The sequence below is a fragment of the Hylaeus volcanicus genome, chromosome 3, assembly GCF_026283585.1.
Source record: "Hylaeus volcanicus isolate JK05 chromosome 3, UHH_iyHylVolc1.0_haploid, whole genome shotgun sequence".
Taxonomy (NCBI): Eukaryota; Metazoa; Arthropoda; class Insecta; order Hymenoptera; family Colletidae; genus Hylaeus; species Hylaeus volcanicus.
In genome coordinates this window covers 9,344,486-9,366,296 of record NC_071978.1, presented here as the reverse complement: position 1 = coordinate 9,366,296, position 21,811 = coordinate 9,344,486, and the positions used below count along the sequence as shown (strand labels likewise).

Genomic DNA, 21,811 nt, shown 5'->3' with positions numbered 1-21,811 from the left:
GCTATCTATATTGCTTAAGGGATATCAGATAAATCATCCAACATTATCACATTCATAAAAAAGAAAAAAGAAAAAATTCATACACCAGTATTGGCCTAATTCTCAGGTACTGGACATCAACTGTCTGTCGAAAGTAGTAAACCATTTCACTTGAGTGCAAGCTAACACTCTGCGACGCGGGAATTATTGCACATCAAGAAGCCAGAGGTCAGCTACGAGCAAATGAAAGTATTAAATTATTATATTAGAGTGGTATACGCCTTAATGTCACCATTTGCTCGAATCCAGCTAGGAAGGAAGGAACACGGGTGTTTGTGTGTGCACACCAGTTCGGGATAAGTCATTCAAGCAGAACAACGAAGGAAGAGACAGCTCTTCTAGGCTCGGATGGAACTGAGCGTGCGTTATCTACGAACTGCCAAGAATCCAGATCCACATTACGGATCGAAAGTAAAGTGCACACCCCTCGGTGACGACCTAACATCGTCCTGTATCGTCAAACCAAGACCAGTTCTAGCTCTCTTCGGATCCTTTCTCCTCTTTTCATTCCCAGCCACTCTGCTGCTATCCACACACCAGACACATTCTAATTCAGCAAAAAGGATGAAGCGTCGCACAACCCTGAATAGCCAACGGATACGATTTTCCGAATGTTTTTCGAAATGAGCATACAAAATGGACAATTAACTATCGAGCTTATAAGAAAGTTTGATTATACACTTCAATTGGTGCGTAAATTTATGTAAGAACCTTTGAAATAGATGAATAATAATAATAACTTTAACTTTATTGCCTTAGTAATATTACTAGAGAACAATTCTTCTAATTCTAGAGAGCAAAAAGAAAATCACAAAAAAATGAATATGTGTGAAAAAAAGGTCTAACGTTCTAATGATACGATCTCATAACCATCTAACCACAATATAATTTTCTTGGGGAACATGTTTACCAAGGAAGACAACGAAGGCGAGACAATGACGTAATTTCCTTAATTTGTTTAAACAGTGAATTCTTCAAATATTTGTGGCCCTCGAGACTGGATCGTATCGATGAAATGTGCCACTGGCAATGACAATTCACTCAAGGATCAGTAACGTGAAACCACCCACACCCTCAGATCAATCATTTTCATCACTCACTACTTCTTCTAACAGATCATTCGATTTCCGTAATTTTTCAACATACACAGTGGTGTGAGTAATTATAGGCTCAAGAATGCATAATATTTTAATGAACAAAAAAGTCAAAATCGAATTTGAACCAACAACTCACCCTACTGTATATAAAAACTTTTAAAAACCATCGGAGACTATATTATCGAGGTCGATCATCAATTTATTAAACCAGAAAAGTATAATGCCTAATGAAAATGATTTTTGACTCCGAAACTTTCGATGCGCATGATTCGAATGTTTCAATAGGATTTGTTCGATATTCCAGTGTTAAATTAGAACGTAACGATTTTCATCGCAACGTCTTCTTTTATAACCGTAAAGACACATTACCGTGCGCACGCGTACAAAAACAAGCGAGAAAAATGTTTAAGAGATTCGCCATGGCGAAAAATAATACGGACGCAGCGAGCAGCAGACGACGACCGCCGGTAAGAATGAATTATTCCACAGCTGAGTTAAATTAAAATTATGGTTTATTCTTAATTATGTAAAATTTATACACGTACCTCGATTTATTTATTCCACCACTTTGCACTATGTGTGCAATACGCAAAAGGTCACGTACAAAACTGATAAAACAATTAATCACGAATTGCGATATTTATTTTGCTGGAATGAATATATCGATTTTATTGTGAATTTGTCTGCTAAAATACTGAAAATTTTGGTATCACCTAAAATAATCGGTTTATTTAAGGACATAGATATTTTTACATAGAAATTTAAATAAAGTGATAGATGATCATGGATACAAAGGAATTGCGTCCTATTTTGAAATGTTCTACCTTTGAACAAAGAATTATAAGTCTGTTTACTCGTGATACATTTAAAAATGTTTAATAAAATACTATTTTAAATCTTTTATTTTCAGATATACACTTTTTGTAAAGCTGTTGTGGCAGTACATGTATTAGTTTTTGAATAACTTAGGGACGGTACAAAATTTTATATAAAAAGTACCGATATTCTTTTCTCACGAAAACATAATTTGGCATCTAATTCGCCACGTACGAATCACTTAAATTTCGTCTCAACTTTATTCCCAACACTTTCGACGCCAAATGAGATAGACAATCGATTTCTGGTAATCCTATCTAACGTGTCACTTGTGTTTCAATTCATCATTCGGTACTCGACGAGCATCATGGGAATAATTAGCATTTGATGCTGCATGGAATTTAGGGTCCGCAGTTGGAACGTGTGGTAACGTTTGCCCGGTCGTCATAAAAAGTAATCTGCAATACGATTTTATTTCTTTTAAAGACCCAAGGATAAACGCAATCAAGCAATTGGTTTCACAGGCTTGGCCAGTTAAAACCTCAACCCAATGGTAAGAGTTTCATCCATTTGTTCAACGATTTAAAAGGGTCGCTATTCGCAGTCTACCGGCGTACATGTGGCGGCAGACTGTGTACGCACGGATGTTGTCGAAAACAATTAGAAAAGTGCTTTGTTGAAACGTTTCGAGAGCGTTGCTGGATGATATCGACTCAGCATTTGATTCTTCAAAGCGAGACGGAATAACTACTTCATTTTACGAATATAAACAGCTTTTACCGACGGGAAAACGTTGTCTCCGTCTTTGCGTTTGGCTGTTGAAAAGCATTCAAACAATTATGGAAGATGACTTTGAAGTAAGATAAATTTTCCAGTTAATGATTTAAAGAGCGTAACGAACACGAGGACCTTTTGGTAACTCGGACAATCATTTTGGATTAAATACACGCATTACGTTTGTACAACATGTAGCAAAATTGTATCAATAAATATGTGTTGTTACACGCGAGCGACAACACATCCACAACTTTATAAAATTGTTAATATTACATTATATCCATTAGACAATATCTCCGTTGTCGAATAGACAGATTCTTTCACACGATACCTAAATTCACAGAATTTTCTAGCAATTATTTTATCAGGAAAATTTCCAAAGCAGTCATTCGGTGGATATAAAGTATCTCTTACTTGCGTTAAACAGATTAATGTTAAATTATACTTAAATGTATATTGTGTCATGGTTGCCACTCATGATAAAATTAATATAAATCCAAATTTTAATACTGATTTTATGGTATACAAAATGTAAACCTCAAAACATTTCGTTAATATGTAAATCTGATGAGGATGAAAATAATTTATTTCAGAGAATCGAAACGTTATTGCATTTATATTTCGTACGCAATACATCCGATTAAAGGATAAAGCACCTATTGAAATTTTTATTTTCATTAATGCGTTAGATCATGTTGCTCAAATTGGTGGTCTTTAGTAGCAAAATGCTTTGTTAATTTTTTATAAAATTCTATAAAACATTTTCTTAAATTATAATACCAATATACGTGAGTTAAATAAAATGGAGCATCAATGTTAGAACATATATTAAACTTTCTACTGTATTAATCCCAAGGTTAAAAATTCAACAACAGTAAATATACGGTTGAATGTGAACTTGTGGTAATAACGACATAAATGACGTATGTGTGAGAGGAAGAAGAAATTATTCATTCGATTCTTGCAGTACCGTGGAAATCCTTTTCGCGTGTAAAAATTGAGAATGTTGAAACGAAGGATGCTGGCTATCTCTAGTCTGGGGTTCCCAGCACGTAAAAGGAGCAAGAAACAATATGCGAAAACACCTAACTTCGCATAGAACAGATATCGGGCGTGGCAATCATTGAACTTTCAGAGCCTCTTTGCCTTCCGGCAATGTCTATTCTTTGTGTATCGTATACGATTTTCCGAGCGTGAACGAACGGAAGATTGCTGAACTGCCTTGGTTTTACTTCCAGAGTTTCGCTTCAGTTATAGCAATGCGCGCCTAGAAAATCAGACTCATAAGTAAATTTTTGTACGGCCTGAGAAATGGTTACAGAAAGTCTAAACTAAAAATCTAAATGTTAACTGACGTCATGAATTATTGTGTTGTTGCTGACGTTGTGAAAATAGAATTTGGGTTTAATCGTTAATTAAGAATGAAATTTACGCGTACTTTTTCTGTGAATGGTCAAAAATTTAGTCATTTAATTGATTTAAGGATAAAACTTCTATCGGTATTTTTATTTTTATGATTCCACCCAATGCGCATGGGTGAAACAAAACATCTGTTTGTTGCATGTCGATTATATTCTAGGCGTTAGCCGTTCTCTCAATTTCAATCTCTGTCTCTCTATAAAGGCTTTGGATTACGAATGGTGAGAGAATGGGAACAGGAACTAAGTACGAAGGATCGAATAAACCGTGGGTAGGCGGATGTCGAGCTTCTAATTAAAATCGGATGACCCGTAGAAACGGTCCGTCGACAGTGTTCGGTGTTAGTTGCATATCAACGGTAACGCAAAGTCAGCCAACCAAAACCACAAGAAGCAAAGATAGTGAAGCGATAAACCGAACTCCGATTATGTCGCATCCAAAACTGCTTTGAAGAAACAAATTATACGTAATTAAGAAAACTTTTGACATTTTAACTGCCACTCTATCTGAAAATAAAATTTATTCGTTATCCTTGACTAAAAAGTGTATTGACAGGAGAAATCGAAATATCTAGATAAATATATGTCAGTAGACTAATGATTTCAAACAACGAATGGAAGGTAAGCATCCTTCTTTCTGATATACACTAAAAATTACGATCTGGATTATATTAAGTTTTATGTTGGACTAATCTCTGAACTAATGTTGCATAAACGTAGTAAATGAAATACTACGTAGAACTTCTATTTAAATAAAATTCTTCCTAACTCCAAATGGTAAAATGCTAACATAGTTCCACTTTAAAATTTGTCCACCATTTTTTTTTTGATACCATATATATTAAAGAAAAATATACATAATGTATCTCTTTGTTAATGTCATTATCTGGAACTGTATTACAGAGTTATCTGATGGTGTGCAGTTTAAATGACTCACTCCCTTTAACTTTATAAACGAAATGTCTATTTATTTTAGACCTCGCCGTGTAAATAGTCTCACAGTTTCGCGTGGAAAAGAAAACTCAAAACCCTTTCAACAGAGTGGTAACGATGGAACCATGGCACGGCTTCAAGATCTTAAATGAAAATTTTATAAAACCACAAAACTTTTACGTTTCATATTAATTAAATTTATATTAAAACGTGTAGCAAAGTACGTCTGTGGAGAAGCGAAATGTAAAACAGTAAGGGAAAACGGGCTGTCTATGGTCAGACGTATTATGTGTCCCACCTAATGAAAATTATTACTGTGTAACATTTTGGAACGCGTCACATTTTGCAAATTATTTCTGTGAAAAAGGATTCGCATAGATTTTCAAAGATCTGCGTTGCACTTATAAATTTTAGGTAATGAAAGTTAATATTATATAGAGTAGAGTTGGAATTATTACCACTGTAATTAATTGTGACATGATAGGAATAAAGAGAACATTTGTCAATAATAAAAATTACACAAGAAATGGAGCCATTAGAATTAATGTAAGGTGGTGATAAATTGCAATCGTAATGTCTTTCTTGTCTTATAGATATAAAACCTCGGTTGTGTAAGATCCAATATTTTCAGGTGATGAAAGTTTTTAACCATTCAATGCTGTTAGTATCCTGTGATCTTTTTAAGTTAAATACAGAATTATTGCAATAATTCAATTGTAACGTGAATGCAATTATTACATATATACTACACGATGGTAATATCTTCTCTTTAAATAGAATCTGTTTAAAAATATAAGGACCATTACCATTTGTTTAAACACAATTCCACACTTGTATATTTAATTAATTTGAGAAATACAACGAAAACAAACTTATGAAAGCAAGACACTCGCCGAGAAACAATGAAATAACATTTGTATAAATAATATAACGCCACTCATTGGATCAAGTTTTAAATCGTCGGTAACCGAACGAAGGGAAACTTCGGAAATTGTACTCGTCCAATTTGAAAAAACTAATTTCTACGGAGAGGACAATCATCGTTCACTGAATTGTATTTCGTTCACGGGATAGAGGTCCATCTTAAGCTTCCGTTTAAACGAAATAGTTGGAGTTCGAAAAGGAGGTCAAACTGAGGAATCTTCTCGCATGTCGAGGAAACTAATTTCAACAATGAAAAAGAACACGATTGCCGTTGAATCACGCGATTGAAACCAGTTGTAGTATAAATACTACAAACGACATCGCGATTTCGATAGGTTTCAAAGGACAACCCAGATGCTTGGCAGTGATACTACAAGGGTATTACCAGCGTCAGATCCGTTTAATTGTTGCCCAACAACGGTTGTCTTAATGCTTCGTGAGTAACCGGCGGCCTGGCTTTGGGAAATCTAGCTGGTCCTTTACATGTTTCGTGTAGAACAATAAGGAGACGATACTATGACTTTTCGTGAGGTGAAACAGAGTACAAACAGACGGAAATTAACATTAACTAGTCATTTTTACTCTTGGATTTATAATTTCATTCTAAAGTTATTGACAAATTTATTCACAATGCCTTTGTCGCAATTTTGAGTGACAATTATTAAAATAGAGAACTAATTGTAGCAAATATATTCTTTCGAATAGGAATGTTTGTGAAAAGATTGAAAATTTTACAGTTTTCTATTCCCATTTGCAAGTTTAGAGCAACTTTCTCGAAGCTTTTCACGTGTAACAAGTCAGGGAGTAACTGTTTGAAATAGTCAATTTCTACTGATGGGTATCTTTTAAGACGTCTATTAGTAAATAAACTCTTCTAGAAGAAATTAACTTTTCTACAAAAAACATGTTTATTTCTCCTGGTAATTTTTAATCCTAGTAGGAGAGAAGTCTACCCAAACTATAATTTCAACAATGAGATGAAGGGCGTAACATTTAAATGATTTCATATTTCACGCTTTATTGCAACCATATGTACCTTAAAATAAAAAATCGAATATACTCGACAGCATTAGTGTTCTATTAGAAACCAAAATTGTAAAGTCCCCTTGGGGAAATCCTTTATTAATATTTATTGTACCACTTTCTTAATCCAAAGTAAAATCTCGTCTAACTCGTTGCGGACTCCTATTGCCCTGCTCACTTGAGAGGAATCACTTTTCCATCGTTCTTCTTCATTTCCGGAAACTCGGCTGCGTTCGATCTATTTGTCAAACTTTCACGGTGATTTAAAATATTCCGCTTTAAACGTATCGTCCTCTAGCCGCGAGCAATTTCGTTGGCTGTTCCATCGCGCGTCAGTGAAACTGTTCAAACATTCAGAGCGGCGAGCAGAACTATCACCGGCGACAATTTTGTTTAATCGCTGTCTAATGCCTCTAATGTCTCGACCCTATACCTTTGTCTGTCTAAGGAAATTGCAGTATAGTTCTCTCCCGTAAGCCACATCGAGCGTAAAACTCGATTCCTATTACGAGGGGCTCATCCTGATCTCAATTTGACATTTCCACGAAATCTCCGAGAGCAAATATACAGTCCCTGGATCGATCGGATATATTTATGGCGATAAACAATCGATATATAAAAATATATAACAATACATAATAGAGAAATCAATGACTCAGAATGTACATAAACATATTAGGGGGATACTCTTTTAGTTTGGAGTATTTGGACTAGTTTCGGGCCGATTGTTAGAATTTTTTTGCTGCCACAGTACTTGACAAAAACTTTGGAAATTCGGAACGTTCATTTGTGGATACGTTAGGTGTAGAAAGTAATTCTGTGCCTTTATAATCAGTCATTTACAACTCGAAATATTTGTTGCTTCGCTCTAATACAAGACTAGATACTATCGATATTTTTAAGGGGGACTTAAAAATGGAGATCATACTCTGGGCTATGATAGCATGAAGAAATCAATGATTTCGGGACGTACGTAAACAGATGATGGCGGTCCGTGAGCTCATTGCGCTACAAACCGCAGTGTTTGGTTAAGATTTCGCTGAACGTACCACATTCGGGATCTGCGCGATCCGTGGCAATCAATAAACACCAATAATCACAGAAGGTACGTATTCGTCCTTAATTGTGTTGACGTCCATTAACAAAGACAAATTCCGCCATAATCGCATAATTAGGAGACAAAGCACAGGATTTCTGGTAATAGGAGACTACTAGCGTCTACTAAAGGATGCGGAGAGTCGTATCGAATCTAAATTAGATATTTCTTGGTAACGCAAACGCGGATTTAGAAAATAATATTACTGAACCGCTCGATATTAAATGTATCGAGGAAGAAGAAAGAATAATTATATAAGTAAATTATACAGTATCAACAAGTATTGAATGTCTATGTTCTTTCTAAAAGCAAATTTTTATTGAATTCTAAATTTATATATAAGATAAATTCTACTTAACTATGGTTTTTACTTACTTAAATTTGCAAAATATAGATGTAGGTAATTTCCATCGAAAAGTTTCTTATTTTTATTGTTTCATAAGCGTTACGCGTCGACCTTCCGTCGGTCTTTCTGTGAAGTTGCCCGGACGAAACAAGCCAAGGCGTTTCATCATCAGCTAACAAAGGCTTTTACGCGCCAGAATAGATACTTTGATCATTTCGGTTTTAGCCGGATGTGCACGGACCGGAATAAAGATAAAAGACGTGACTACCGGTGTGCCCAGAACTACGACTGACTCGCTACTTAGTACAGCTTAATACTGTTTAATTAAATGCTCTTTCGATCATCCTTTGCCCAATTTGTAAAGCACGCGAGTAACAATCCTTAGGACTTCTACGAATGAACTTGTAATTACAACAATCTGTTCTGCAAACGAATCGAATAATATTTAAAGCCAACTCTCGATGGTTTTGCATAAATTAATTCGAAATTTTGATCATTATTAATGACCACTGAATTTTACAATTCATTTAAATCTGTCTAGCATTTTTTAATTTTATTGTCTGTGGTTCTTAATAATTTCAATGTATGGAATTTAACGATAAATTTTGATAAATGTCATTCTTTAGGGAACAAAACCTATATTTATCTATATAGACTTAGTACAGTTTTGCTAACTCTTATAGTAGGATAACAAAACCTTATAAGTCTTATTTTTCTAATTTCACAGTTCAGCCTGTGGAATGTTTGTTCAGCTGTGAAAATTAACAATGTTTTTCTTAATTGGAAAGAATATTTTTTAATCGAACTTCAGATGAATATGAAATATTTCGTTAAAAACTTATTGTAATTTATGGATCCAATTATAGTAAAAAGTAAATCTTGCAACATTCGAGGTGAATTCAATTACCTATAGAAGTACGTGATCATAAAGTATAAATATAAAATTAAATCGTGTAACACTCACCGAAGCCAATACCTCTTCGCAATGGATGTGTGGCAGCAAATAACGTCATACTGGTCGGCAATCCAAACAATCAATATGATGTAAAAAGCAGTTGTAGTATCGTTGAAAAATTCGGACATGATTGCCTCCATTCCTGCAACAGAATATCATCTTTATCAGTTACCAAGTATATTATAGTATAACCTTTATTAATTAACTCTTAAAATTGACTCTTAAACTCTTAAAAGTGAAATTTTTTGAAAAACTTCTTTTCAGTATAATCCTGCATAATTTCATAACTTACAATGTAAATAATGTTTTCTTTTGTCAAATTGTGATTCGATACAATTATTCGTTAAAAAGCTATCAAAATCATGTGCAGCATGTATAAGCTTACTTTCAGAATTTTAAATAAAATAATTGAACTATTTGTGCATATTTATAAAGTTTATATTAATTTTAATAACTTTATTCAAAAAATTTTCATAATAGCACTAGTATGAAACATCAGAGAAATGGCAATAACTCTTCGTATACAGATTTAATTTCAAAAGTTTAAATGAAATTTCTAAACTATTTATCCATGTTTATACAGTTGACATTAATTTTAACAACTTTACTGAAAAGAATTTTTATAACAATAGTCGTATGAAAAACCAGAGAAACATAGAGTGCATATGATAACTGTTCCAAGATGTGTCTGACCATAGACACTCCATTTTCCCTGCACGGCTCACACTTTCTTACGTAAATATTTCGTATGAAATCCTTTAAATTTTAACTGGATGATATACTTTACATTAATCTGAATAATCTTTACTCGAAACAATTTTCAAGATATAGCACGTGTGAAAAATTACATAGAGATGTGGTACTCTCTATACACTGCCATGTGGCTGACTATAACGATCCTTTTCTACTTGCGTGTTCTACTTCCTTTCTTGCAAATCTCAAACAGAATTTCTATTATAATTAGACGTGTTTATGAAGGTAATGGAATAAAAATTAGACATTGCTCGAATTCGATGCCCTTGTGAAAATTTCGTTTACACGGAAGAAATTAGAAAAATAAAACAATCAAAAAAACCTAGTCCTTTAGACTTTCCGAGAGATTTTCCATATTTCAGACTCTGAGCCCAATAACATTGTATCATAAACCACCTAAATTGTTAATTCACAGAATGTTCGTGCCAGAGAAAGAAAGAAAGGGAATGCAGGCTCAAAAAAAAACAGAAATAAAAACAAAACAAATCGCGGAAATCGATACACGCAATCGTCTGCTATCAAACCCGCAGGCTCGTCCTATTAATCGAATAGTTTCCGCACGATTAAAAGTTCGTGGTACGGTGTGCAAGACTCGCTACATATAAATTTAATACCGACCCACGGGCCATTATGCTGTTAAAACAATACATTTGGCGCATTTTGCCGGGAGTTTTTATTGTTTCGTAGGCGTTGAACGTTAAATCTCACTTATCGAGTGAGGTATCGCGCAAGTTATTTCACTTGAAACAATTTTCCTTCAAACTAACTGCGAATGAAAATTTAGGTAGCACATAATCATGATCATAATGCAAAAATGCGGTAGGATTAATAACGATTTCTTCCATTACGAAGAGGACCCAAACCAAGATCGAAAGTATTGGTTCCTTAAAAGGATACACACATTTGTCACAGGTAAAAATCAAATATCTTTTTATTTAAGATTTAAATAGATATTTTAATCCGAACCGTGATTTTACAGTAAAAGTATTTTTACAGAAGTGAACACATATTCATCCATAGAAAGTCAACATATATATATATCGGAATCCAGTAATTACACGAAATCAAGAGCCCTACATAAAACAGACGAAATTTTAAAGTTTGTTAAATAAATTTTCAGATAATAATACCTAATAGAAAATAAATTTCATTTTCATGATTTTGTCATTCTCTATAAGGTCATATCATTAAAGTATTGGCCTGCAGTCAAAGGGTTAATTCTTGGGAAAAAATCCTTAAATTTTTCCCATGACAACTGAGTACCAAAATTTCAAATACATACTTGGAATCACTATAAATTCTTTCTCATGCCAGCTTTGAAAGTAATAAAATAGGGATACAAAAGTAAGTGAATACAAGTATTAAAATTAAAAGAAGAATAGCTAATTTTTAAAAGATGTCTAACGTAGCCAATTTTTAGTTAGATCTCATTCACAGGGAATACAATTAATCTATTAGAAGAAAAGCATAGAACACCGATGTATGCTCGCTGGCGTGTTTCCTAATGAATTGTAACGATATGAAACCTCCCTGGGGACCAAGCGGAAATAATAAAAGTATCCCAGGGCGTGCCGTGCCCAGGTCACGAAAATGCAAAACGACCAAAGCGAAATACGTCGCCTTAGGGTGATTAATGGCTACGTTAAAAGTTTTCTAAAAGAGAATCGAGACGATCCTCTTTTCGAGTAATTCGCTACATCCGCCATCAATTAGCATATCTCGAATCTTAGAAACGCGGAGGGACAAATCCTTTTTTCAGCCTACGACAAAACCGTAGAGAAAGGGAACGTAAACAATACTTGAGTTGATTATAAGCATAGAGTGGCGAGAATCTCATAGCATAGTTTCAAATAAAGAATAAAACGTAAACAACTTTCGATCTGTTATTCGTTCAATAAAAATTACAGTTTGAATTACATATTGAAATTGTATATTCTTTACCTGAATAACTGTTCGACTGAATAAACATTACGTTTCATTCATGACTTTATTACGATAATAAAATTCTGTTATCACCGTTCATGTGTCATGGATTCCAACAATGACGTTGACTGCATTACTCAATAGTGACTTAATTTATGAATATATCAAAAGTATTCTCTAAAAATATATTTCAGTTCTAATATGCGAAACCTTTTACATAGAAAAACGTAATAAATATGTATAACGAAGTCTCGCCGAAAATTTCGGAGAATCGTGCAATTTCAGGATCCGCATCCGAGGCCAATCGCTTCGATAAACAAGGGAATGCCTCGAACCACGAAAATAAGGGTTGGGGGGAACACAGCGGGGGAATCTAAAGAAAACCATTACCATCGCGTAATTACCTCCCCTTTGACCGAACGATATTCGATCTTTGGGGTACCTGACGTTTTGGTTTTCGAAAAATACCGCTGGAACGATATTAGACGAAGAAGAGAAAACGCCGATACGCACAAAAAGTGCCGTGGAGGGGGTGGTTGGTAGCAGTAGATGAAAGCACTCCGCAACGAGCAGAATAAATAGTTTCTAGACAGTGGATGAGACCTCGGATAATTAGTTTCTTGATGGGACACGGTGCGACAAAACGAAAAGAAAACAACGCCAGGGGAATGCTAATGAGTGTCCCCCAGCGGTTTACATCCCGAATATAGGCGACATCAGAATGGTACAAATAGATCGACGACGTGTCACATGTATCCTGAAAAAGTAGCGGCAGGATGAAGAATCATTCGTTAACAGCCTGGTTAGTTAATTGTATACATCGACAGACTATCCATTGGCGCCTGGAAGAGGTGACGTCATGATATATTGAACTAATCGAGTTATTCATTTGTTACTGTTAAATACATTAATGTTAGTCGTTGGTTGCTTGAAATAATAAACATTGTCAAACCTTCTGGTACAGGTAAAATAGGTATTATGTAAATGATAAAAAATATTTTAAATATACTCCTTATTTCGATCAGTGTCTAGAAACCGTTATTACTAATTGTCAATGTCTGAATAAGACCGTCTCATTCGGGGCTTCATAAAAATATTAATAGCATCGAAAATGAAGGTGATAAGAATGATTTTTTTGTTAAAAACTTTTCGTCAAACGTCATAAAACATTTGTCTAAGACACTTTTGTTCATCACTTTAATAGTTTTGCCAATAGAATCAGAGATATGACACTTGCCAGAACAATAAATTTTATTACTTTATACTAAATTTTAAATTCCACCCATTAGAGGAAGGATATTATCCACAATATATCATTTTTCCAACAAACGTATTAAAAGCTTTAATTTGTTGAATTTACTTGAACATGATGGCTGCTACATTTTGATGAAATGTAAACTGGAGAGCCGTTGATAATTTTAACGTTCACAATTTAATTCAAATTATTTTTCACTGTACATGTATCAATAAAACGTAAATAAATTTAAATTTTGTAAATGTGTTCTGTATGCCTATCGAAAGATATGATCCGGCGTTGCGAAATTGTAAAGAGCATTACGCACAACCAATATGTTAAACCGCACGCAATTAATATATATGTGAAGATCTTTTTGGGCAAGTACAATAAATAAATTTATCCGAAATATTTTTGTAAAATATCACCTTTCATGCTAACCACTGTATTCACACTTAATCTTAAAAGTTTTCAAAACTGTACATTAATTTTGTTCGAAACGGGATATTAATATTAATTTAAAAAAATTAATTCTACGTGCACTATGTATATTTTTGGATCCTTTTCCATATAAGTGTACGCCATAAAAGCACAAAAGCAACAATCTTATAATTACATCAAGTGCAGAGTGGTTCTTAAAACGTGAACACATGCTCAACATATAAATTACTTGTCAATACGTTTACGCTTGTGCAGCAATTAATTTGAAGTTGTACACATTGTAAAGGGTCTTCAGGATTTTGTCTTTTAACAAAATGCAAATGGAATACATCCAATTTATTTACTTCAAATGAAATGAAATAGAGAACGATATCCTCAAGAATGCAATCGAAGATCAATGTCACAAATATCATTGTTTAAGTAACAACTTCGAGACGCATTAATCAGTTAGACACAGGCCCCCGCCAAAATGATCTTAACGCCGGATAATGCGCGGATAATGCACTCATTTAAATGCATACTAGCCGGACATTACCTCAGCCCGGTAAGCCCCCTTGCTGCACGAGACCTGACCGAGTGTGCAGCAGAACTGCGCTTCGACATTTTCCTCTTCCTCTTGACTTTTATAAAGACGTTAAAATTCCTCGAGCAACTACGACGAGGGCTCGATAATCTCGGGCGACGCTGAAATTGCACGGGGAACGTTCCAATTTATGTCGCCAGCATTTTTCCACCACGAAAAAACCGATCAAGGGGATCCTCGTTACTTGAAGAAAAATTTCTCGATATTTCGGGAGCAGGGCGAACGAATAGCTGGAAATTGTTAACGGAGGATCCGACTTTTATGCGAAGGATATCCATATCTCTGAGGTAAACAGTTTCTTTTTCTGCCTGAAAACTATCTCGTAGAGTTGCACTATGTCGATGATCCTTCGAGATTAAACAAATCAAATTTATTGTGGACATTTCAAATCAGTAATTCAGGGTGGTCTGCCAACTCGTCCATTTAATAATTGAGGTATGAACGAAATTGTTATGAAAATAGAATATCTCAAATTTTGTTATGTGACGGAATTTTCGTGAGCAATGCTCCGAAACATTTTGATTTTTCTTGTAAGAAAATTAACTTGTGACTTAAGTTCGATGCTACATGTTCTTTTTTTAACTAAATTTATGTTTGAAGTAATAGAACTGTGAAAAACTTCTGAAAATTTATCGTGCATCGCATCAATAATTTTATAACTGAACGAGTGTATGAAGTAAGATTTTGACGATATCGTAGGATGAATAATTTCAGAGTTGCAACAAGTAATTTGAGAGTTGCGACACTTATTAAAGACTTCAAACGTACGGACAAACTTCTGAATCACTGTACCTTGCACAGCTAGGGTAATTGCGCTTAACTTGTACCTCGACTGTATTTGAAATTAGGTAGGAACTGTGATGTCCGTAAAAAGCAGACAATAATAATATCTACTAGCCAGTATGTGCTAGAAGTAACGAAGAAAAGACTCGCAACTTTTTATTTCTTACTTCTTAAATAATTGGACATTTAAATTTAAGTTATTAAATTAAATAATCACATAATCACATAATAAAATTTTCGAAGTGAACATGAGTTAACAGTTAACCTATAAACTGATGATTTAAAAGAACAAGCTACACGATGATAACAATAATTAAAATAATAAAGCTAATACAGATAATTGCAAAGCAATTAATAGAATCTAAAGCTTCGATAAAGAAAAGGAAGATTATCGGTAAATAATATAGAAGAGAATGACGCAATCTACCCAGTGCAAAGTTTGAGTACATAATCTTGGATCTGATGTTGTTCTGAGAATCAATCAATGAGAATGTCCAAAATAATTTTAGCTATGATTTAAATCGTCTACTTTGAAATCATATCTTGTCATTGTTTTAATAATCTTTTAATTACTATGAGAATTTGATTGCTTTCGTTTTTCGTCAATATTCAACGTGTTACTATATTGATGAACAAAATTGCTATTTATAGTTTTTATAATTTCATTTAACAAATATTTTATCCACAGAAGCGAAAGTCACTTACTCTAATTACATAAAGATAATTAAAATAAAATGATCTATAATTATTAATTATACTATACTGCAGTATTGCTTTTTTGTCAATTCCATTATTTATTATTAATTCAATTAAATTTATTTTACGTTTTATAAAGAAAAGAAAATCCAATGGCACGAAAGAAGAAAATTAAATAGCAGGTCATATGTAACTCCATTTTTCTTACTCTCGTCTCAGTATCAATAAATGTGACCGTAAACTCGATCCATTTGAGAGCATATCAATATCGATGCAGGTATATTGGTCGATTGAGGTCGCGTCAACTACACAGTTTAAAGTGAAACCGCTTCAAACGATCAGAAAATCGAATCAAACGGAGTATTCATGATGGTCTTGTAGTACAATTCCCCGAAGTGGTTCGACTAATTTCGATATAAGTGGAATAATAACAAATTTACACGTCGAATTCATGGCAGTTACACGAAGACATTTAAAAAATGAAATCTTTGGCCACTGACTCCTGAGATAAGACACTCGAGCCACATGAGGTTCATTGACTTCTGAATACAAGTGATCCTGATTCGTGCACGGGTCAATGAACTAAAAACGTGTTAATGACAATAACTTGCGGAATGATAAGATAAATTAGATTATAGTAACTTTCAAGTATGGTCAGATATAAATCTAATCGAAATTAAAATTTCAAGTTACGTGTCAATAACAATACGTCAAATGGTCTTGTACGGTTATCAAACAGTGACTCACTGCCCCTCAGCAATTAGATAATTAATAATTAATAAAATAACCTGCAAACTTCGTACAAATGAATCTTTTTCATATATTTATGCTTATTTCATTCAATACTTTTAAATAAATATTTTACAATAATATCTTCAAAATGAAAGGAAAGTTTACCTTAAAAAGGCGCAAAATTAATTTCTACGCCTAATAAATATGACTGCTTTAAAGTCATTCGAATAGACACTTCATAAATCTACCAATAACGAGTTTGTCGCAAGTATATTTATGATACACACATCTTTGACAACGTGTAGGATTTTTATTTCCTTCAGTCTACGGTCTGAATTGCCGCTCTCACGAAGATCATCTTTTTCAGAGCCACTTTGTATGTATATCGCAGCCAGCAACCATGGGATAATTATAATTTCCGCCACGTTGGGTTCACGACGAGCCTATTGCATCAAAACTAATTCGCAGTCGTGATTGACAAGATAGATGTACAGTCGGTGGGCATGTGTGACATGTATGTATGTACTTGTGCGCGACGGATCCGGTTTACCCGGTCTTGCACCTACCCGCACAAAACGACGACGCTGATCGATCATGGATGAACATCGATGTCGCCAAACTTCAAGATTCCTCACTTTACCAGAGTATCTTGCATCTTCGTCATAGAAACACTTTGCACTGCTGAGATTTCTCTATCTACCGGTCTCCTACACCACGCTTGCGGAAATGAACAAATTTTTACGAAGCAGCAGTAACATAAATACTATTACACATTGGAATATCTGGTAATGAATCGGCAGACAAGGCTGCAAAAAATTCCAGCACCTCTGGACAACCGTACATAGAATTACCATATTCACGAAGTGAGACTTGAAACCTTAGAAAAATGGAATCAGCAATGAACCAGTATGACAATGAAATGAAATAGCGTAAATCAATGAAAGAAACTATTTCAATTCAATTATCAAATCGAGAAACTACTATAAAACTATCGATAGAGTCTATTTTTTTAATTCTTTTTGACGGTAAAATATATAAAAGTTTCCTGAACTTCAAAAATTTGTAGCTCTCTTAAGAATGAACATTTTGGATTGAAGCTCTTTATTATTGTAGATCTCATGGAACGCTATAAAAAATATATCGAAAGTTTTTCTCTAAAATGAAAACCCAATTTCTTAAAAATGAAAGAGAGATATTTTTTTAAAATTATCTACAGAAATTAGTTTTTACTTCCTCAAAATGAAGCATATTTTTTTAATTAACATATAGGAGCAACTTTTACTATCTATGAGAAAAAAATCTCTAAAGAATTGTACATCTCGATGAGATATGAAATTATTGTTGAATATATTTCTTCGAGGATCACTTATCCCATCACTGATCCCCTAAAATCAATTTTCAGTCCCAATAAAAAATAAAAATGTGACTGGATTCACGCGTGCCTCATTTCTGCAAAGTCTTCGACTTTTTTAATTGCATCAGTTGGCACAGCTTCGTCGCTAGCTGCGATTGTCGGAATTCAAAACAAAGCTAACGCACAATTGCGTCGCCTCTGTAAGGAACGATTGCTAATAATGTGGTTAATCAGTGGTCACCTGTAATTGGTCATCGGCGACGTGTCATTGGTATCGAACAAAGCCACGCCGACACTAATTTCGCGCAGACCACCAGAGCACCCGGAACATCCAGAACTTAATGAACATAATATTTCCTGCCGACCGAGCATACTGAACGCACTCGAGCCTGATGGAATCCGAGATTGGACGCGCTTGTCTCTGATCGATTCGAAATGAATATAAGTGCGTTCGACTTTTTGTTTATTTTTCTGTGCTAGAATTCGCCTGTATTAAATTAATCTACTATGTCATCTTTTGTAGATCTTTAAACGTAAATGTCTGTATCGTAGATGTCGTCTGTAAAGTAGAATATATTGCAATTCTTTGAAATTGAAAGAAATAAAATATAAAGTAATTTTGCATGTCTTGAAAATGGCCAGCAAACGATAATAACTTTCATATAAGATTGCCCTTATAATCAAAGCTGCTAATCTACATTTTAAATAATGTACGAGTATATCGTGATGTACAGATTAACACGTCGACAGAATTCTGCAATACAAACGATCCTGTAATTGAATTTTCGCACTTTCGATACACCGTGTGTAAGCTCTGTAAATTATATTGAAAGCAGACACGGTCAAAGGAAACAGAAACACAGAAAACGGGTTTACTTGCATGTTTGCTTTGCCTGAAACACACGTAGGCGCATTGTACACGTGTTTCAAACTCTGTGAACACGAGTAGATCAATGCCGCACTGTATGTTGATTTAACTATCTAACCCTAACAACTTGGTCTGTAACTATTGCTCAACTCCAGATTCCATGGTGCATTTCCGTCGAATGTGGTGAGATGCCATCCGGTTAAATGTACAGAGAGAAAAGCTGCTACCATAACCCAAAGCCAAGAGTAGAATATGTAATAATTACGAGTACATGTACATTTCAATAGAAATTTTGCTGTATGATTATTAGAATCGGTTCTGTAGTTCCAGAGATTACCCTCTACATACAAACAAATTTTCCCTCTTAATAGTATTAGGATAGATTTAAAATTGGCCTGAAGGAAATCAAAATATACTTATCAATTCCAATTCATAAATTCCTACAAAATATAAATTTTCTCAAAATCTATCTCAAACATTTCAAACCCCATCTATTTACACATACCTTAGTTGGTTTTAATTGAGAGCACGAACACCACTTTTCGCAAAACACGTGTTGGCGATTGCGTAACGCATCCCCCCGTGCTTTTACCCTGATAGGGATAGAAGCAAGGTTGTTTCGACAGGGTCGTGAGCAGATAAACGAAACAGCAGAGAGTGCAACATATTCTGACCGTCCCTGAAAATGTGTTTACAGCATGTTAGGCGGTCGATCATGCGTCACTGATGCGCTGGGGCGCCAGGGACTCCGTTCTTTGACGTTCCATTATGCAAAATCGTCTTCCTCGTCGTTTCCGAGGCCAAATGCCGCGCGACACGTGGTCGATTTCACGTGAATTCGTACCGATGATACACGGGTCGCGACAGAATCATGGACGCAACAACCCTGAACGACGAATGGAACAACGAAATTTTAGTGGGAACGCACAAAGGGTGCGTTGCGCATCGTGCTGCAAGTCTGCGACCATAAATGATGACGCTGATAGAAACAGTAGTGAACGATTTTGGAGGAGGCAGGATCACACCTTTTCAACGCTACGTTTAAATAAGGTAATAAATTATATAACTGTGCAGTGGAAGAACACAACTGAAGATGTGATAAAAGGTGGAAATAAATCCGCGGGATCTAAACACCTGTATTTTTGCAATAATCCAACTAACTACGATTGAAACCTTTTAAATATCAACGGGAGCAATTCGTGGCACATACGAAAACAAATGATTCTTCGTCCAAAAAAAAAAAGATGAAGGAAATATATTAAAGAAGAAATTCTCTCAGATAGGGGCTCCATTTGAAAGAAAGAAATATAAAAAATCAAGTATTCTGCAAATTATTGATAAGACATCATTCGTCAGGTTTCGAAGAATTTATACTCACAACCGACAACAACGTGGTGGGAAAGTTATTAAAAAAGTCGTTGAAGTAGATAGCGCACATGTCGAAAGAATTGTGATCTTAACTTCGAAACAAATGTATGAAATATAAAAATTCAAACACTAAACTAAAAATAAGTATAGGCTAGATACACCACCCTATACATACCATATTTTGATTTTCTTTTTCGGGTTCATTTAAACGGAAAACTTTTCAAGAGGAACATGTATTAAGTTGTCCCAAAAGTTTCTTTCGCTTTATTAATAAGTAATACATGCACAATAATTTATGTTTTATGTTACATTACTGAATTGTGCACGATTCATTATGCTCCATTATTGTTACAACATGAATATCTATGAAATTAGATTGTCTATTTATATAAACACGACCACATAAAATAATTGAGTGCAACCCGCGAAAGAAACTTTCGGGACAACCTAATACTTCCAGACGTGTCTCTGGACGGTAAAGATAAAAATCCATATATTTATTTTATGCGAGATGAACGCATAAATATTAATTAACCCCCATGAAAATTGGTAATGGTAAGATAAAAATATGTTTGTAATTTTGCTATAATTTTCATATAATTAACTGTACATGCAACAATCATTATTTCTCAAAGTCTTGTTATGTCTTCGTCGGTATCTCGTCAAAGATAGTCTCCAAATACTAGTGCACGCGTAACGAGCTTGAAAGAAGATAAGTTCGCCGTACGACGTGAAATTTCAGTCGCGGTAACAAATTTAGCACGGTATATCAGTGAAATTGGTGTTCTTCGGTGTTTATTATCATTGCAATACGATGCACGGTATTCTTTTCGTAGAAAAGAGAGGACGTTGGCGGGGGAGGGAAGAAGAGAGAGGCCGTAGATATCAGGGCAGAAGAGCAAGGCGAACGTATAGAAGGCTCGAGAAATCGTAGTGGTACTCGCCAGAGAGAGCTGCAGGATGACGGATGGAGGGCAGGAAACGACACAGGAACCGGAACCCATTACTCGAGATAACAACTTCCCTAAGGCTTCCTTTCCTTCTTCTACATCCACTACCCCGCAAACCCGATACGCACACACAAGTGTGGTCGCGCGAACCCCCAGCAATCCGTACGGTAGCGAGTACGAATCCGGAAATTTACCACTTCTGTCGCTATTTTACTCGAATACCAGCCGCGCAACTGGTGGCCCACCGCAATATACCATCATAAGCGCTAGGCGAAGAAAACCTTGACCGCTTCTACTAGAACGAAAACTGAACATCGTCGTGCCACCTACACGCTGTTGAACGCTAGGGGAACGGTCGCAATTGAAAGTCAGTCGAGTGAATCGAACACTGGAACAATAGACTTTGGATTGTAATGGATGGTATTGCACAAATCAACCCTTTGCACTCGGGGACACCTCTGGAAGTACGTGTTCCTCTTGAAAAGTTTTCCGTTTGAATGAACACGAAAAAGAAGATCAAAATATGGCGTGTATAGGGTGCTGTGTGTAACTTGCACGCATCGATTAACTGAAAATGTTTGGTGATCACGTTTCTAATATTGTTGATGAAGGGAAAAAGATGAATTGAATACTGTGCGTTTAAACAGTACTTTCCTAAGTAGCACGTAGAAGTTCCAAACTTTGTATACAAAAATTGCATTA

At 35.0% G+C, this 21,811-nt stretch overlaps 1 protein-coding gene across 1 annotated transcript in view; it reads right to left on the bottom strand.

Annotated features, from left to right (window-relative positions):
- LOC128874319 (membralin) overlaps nt 1-21,811 on the bottom strand; it is an 81,125-nt gene that overhangs the window by 41,458 nt on the left and 17,856 nt on the right. The window contains exon 10 of the mRNA XM_054118955.1: nt 9,434-9,566. Within this exon, the coding sequence (XP_053974930.1) occupies nt 9,434-9,566 (133 nt within the window). The remainder of the gene's footprint in view (nt 1-9,433; nt 9,567-21,811) is intronic.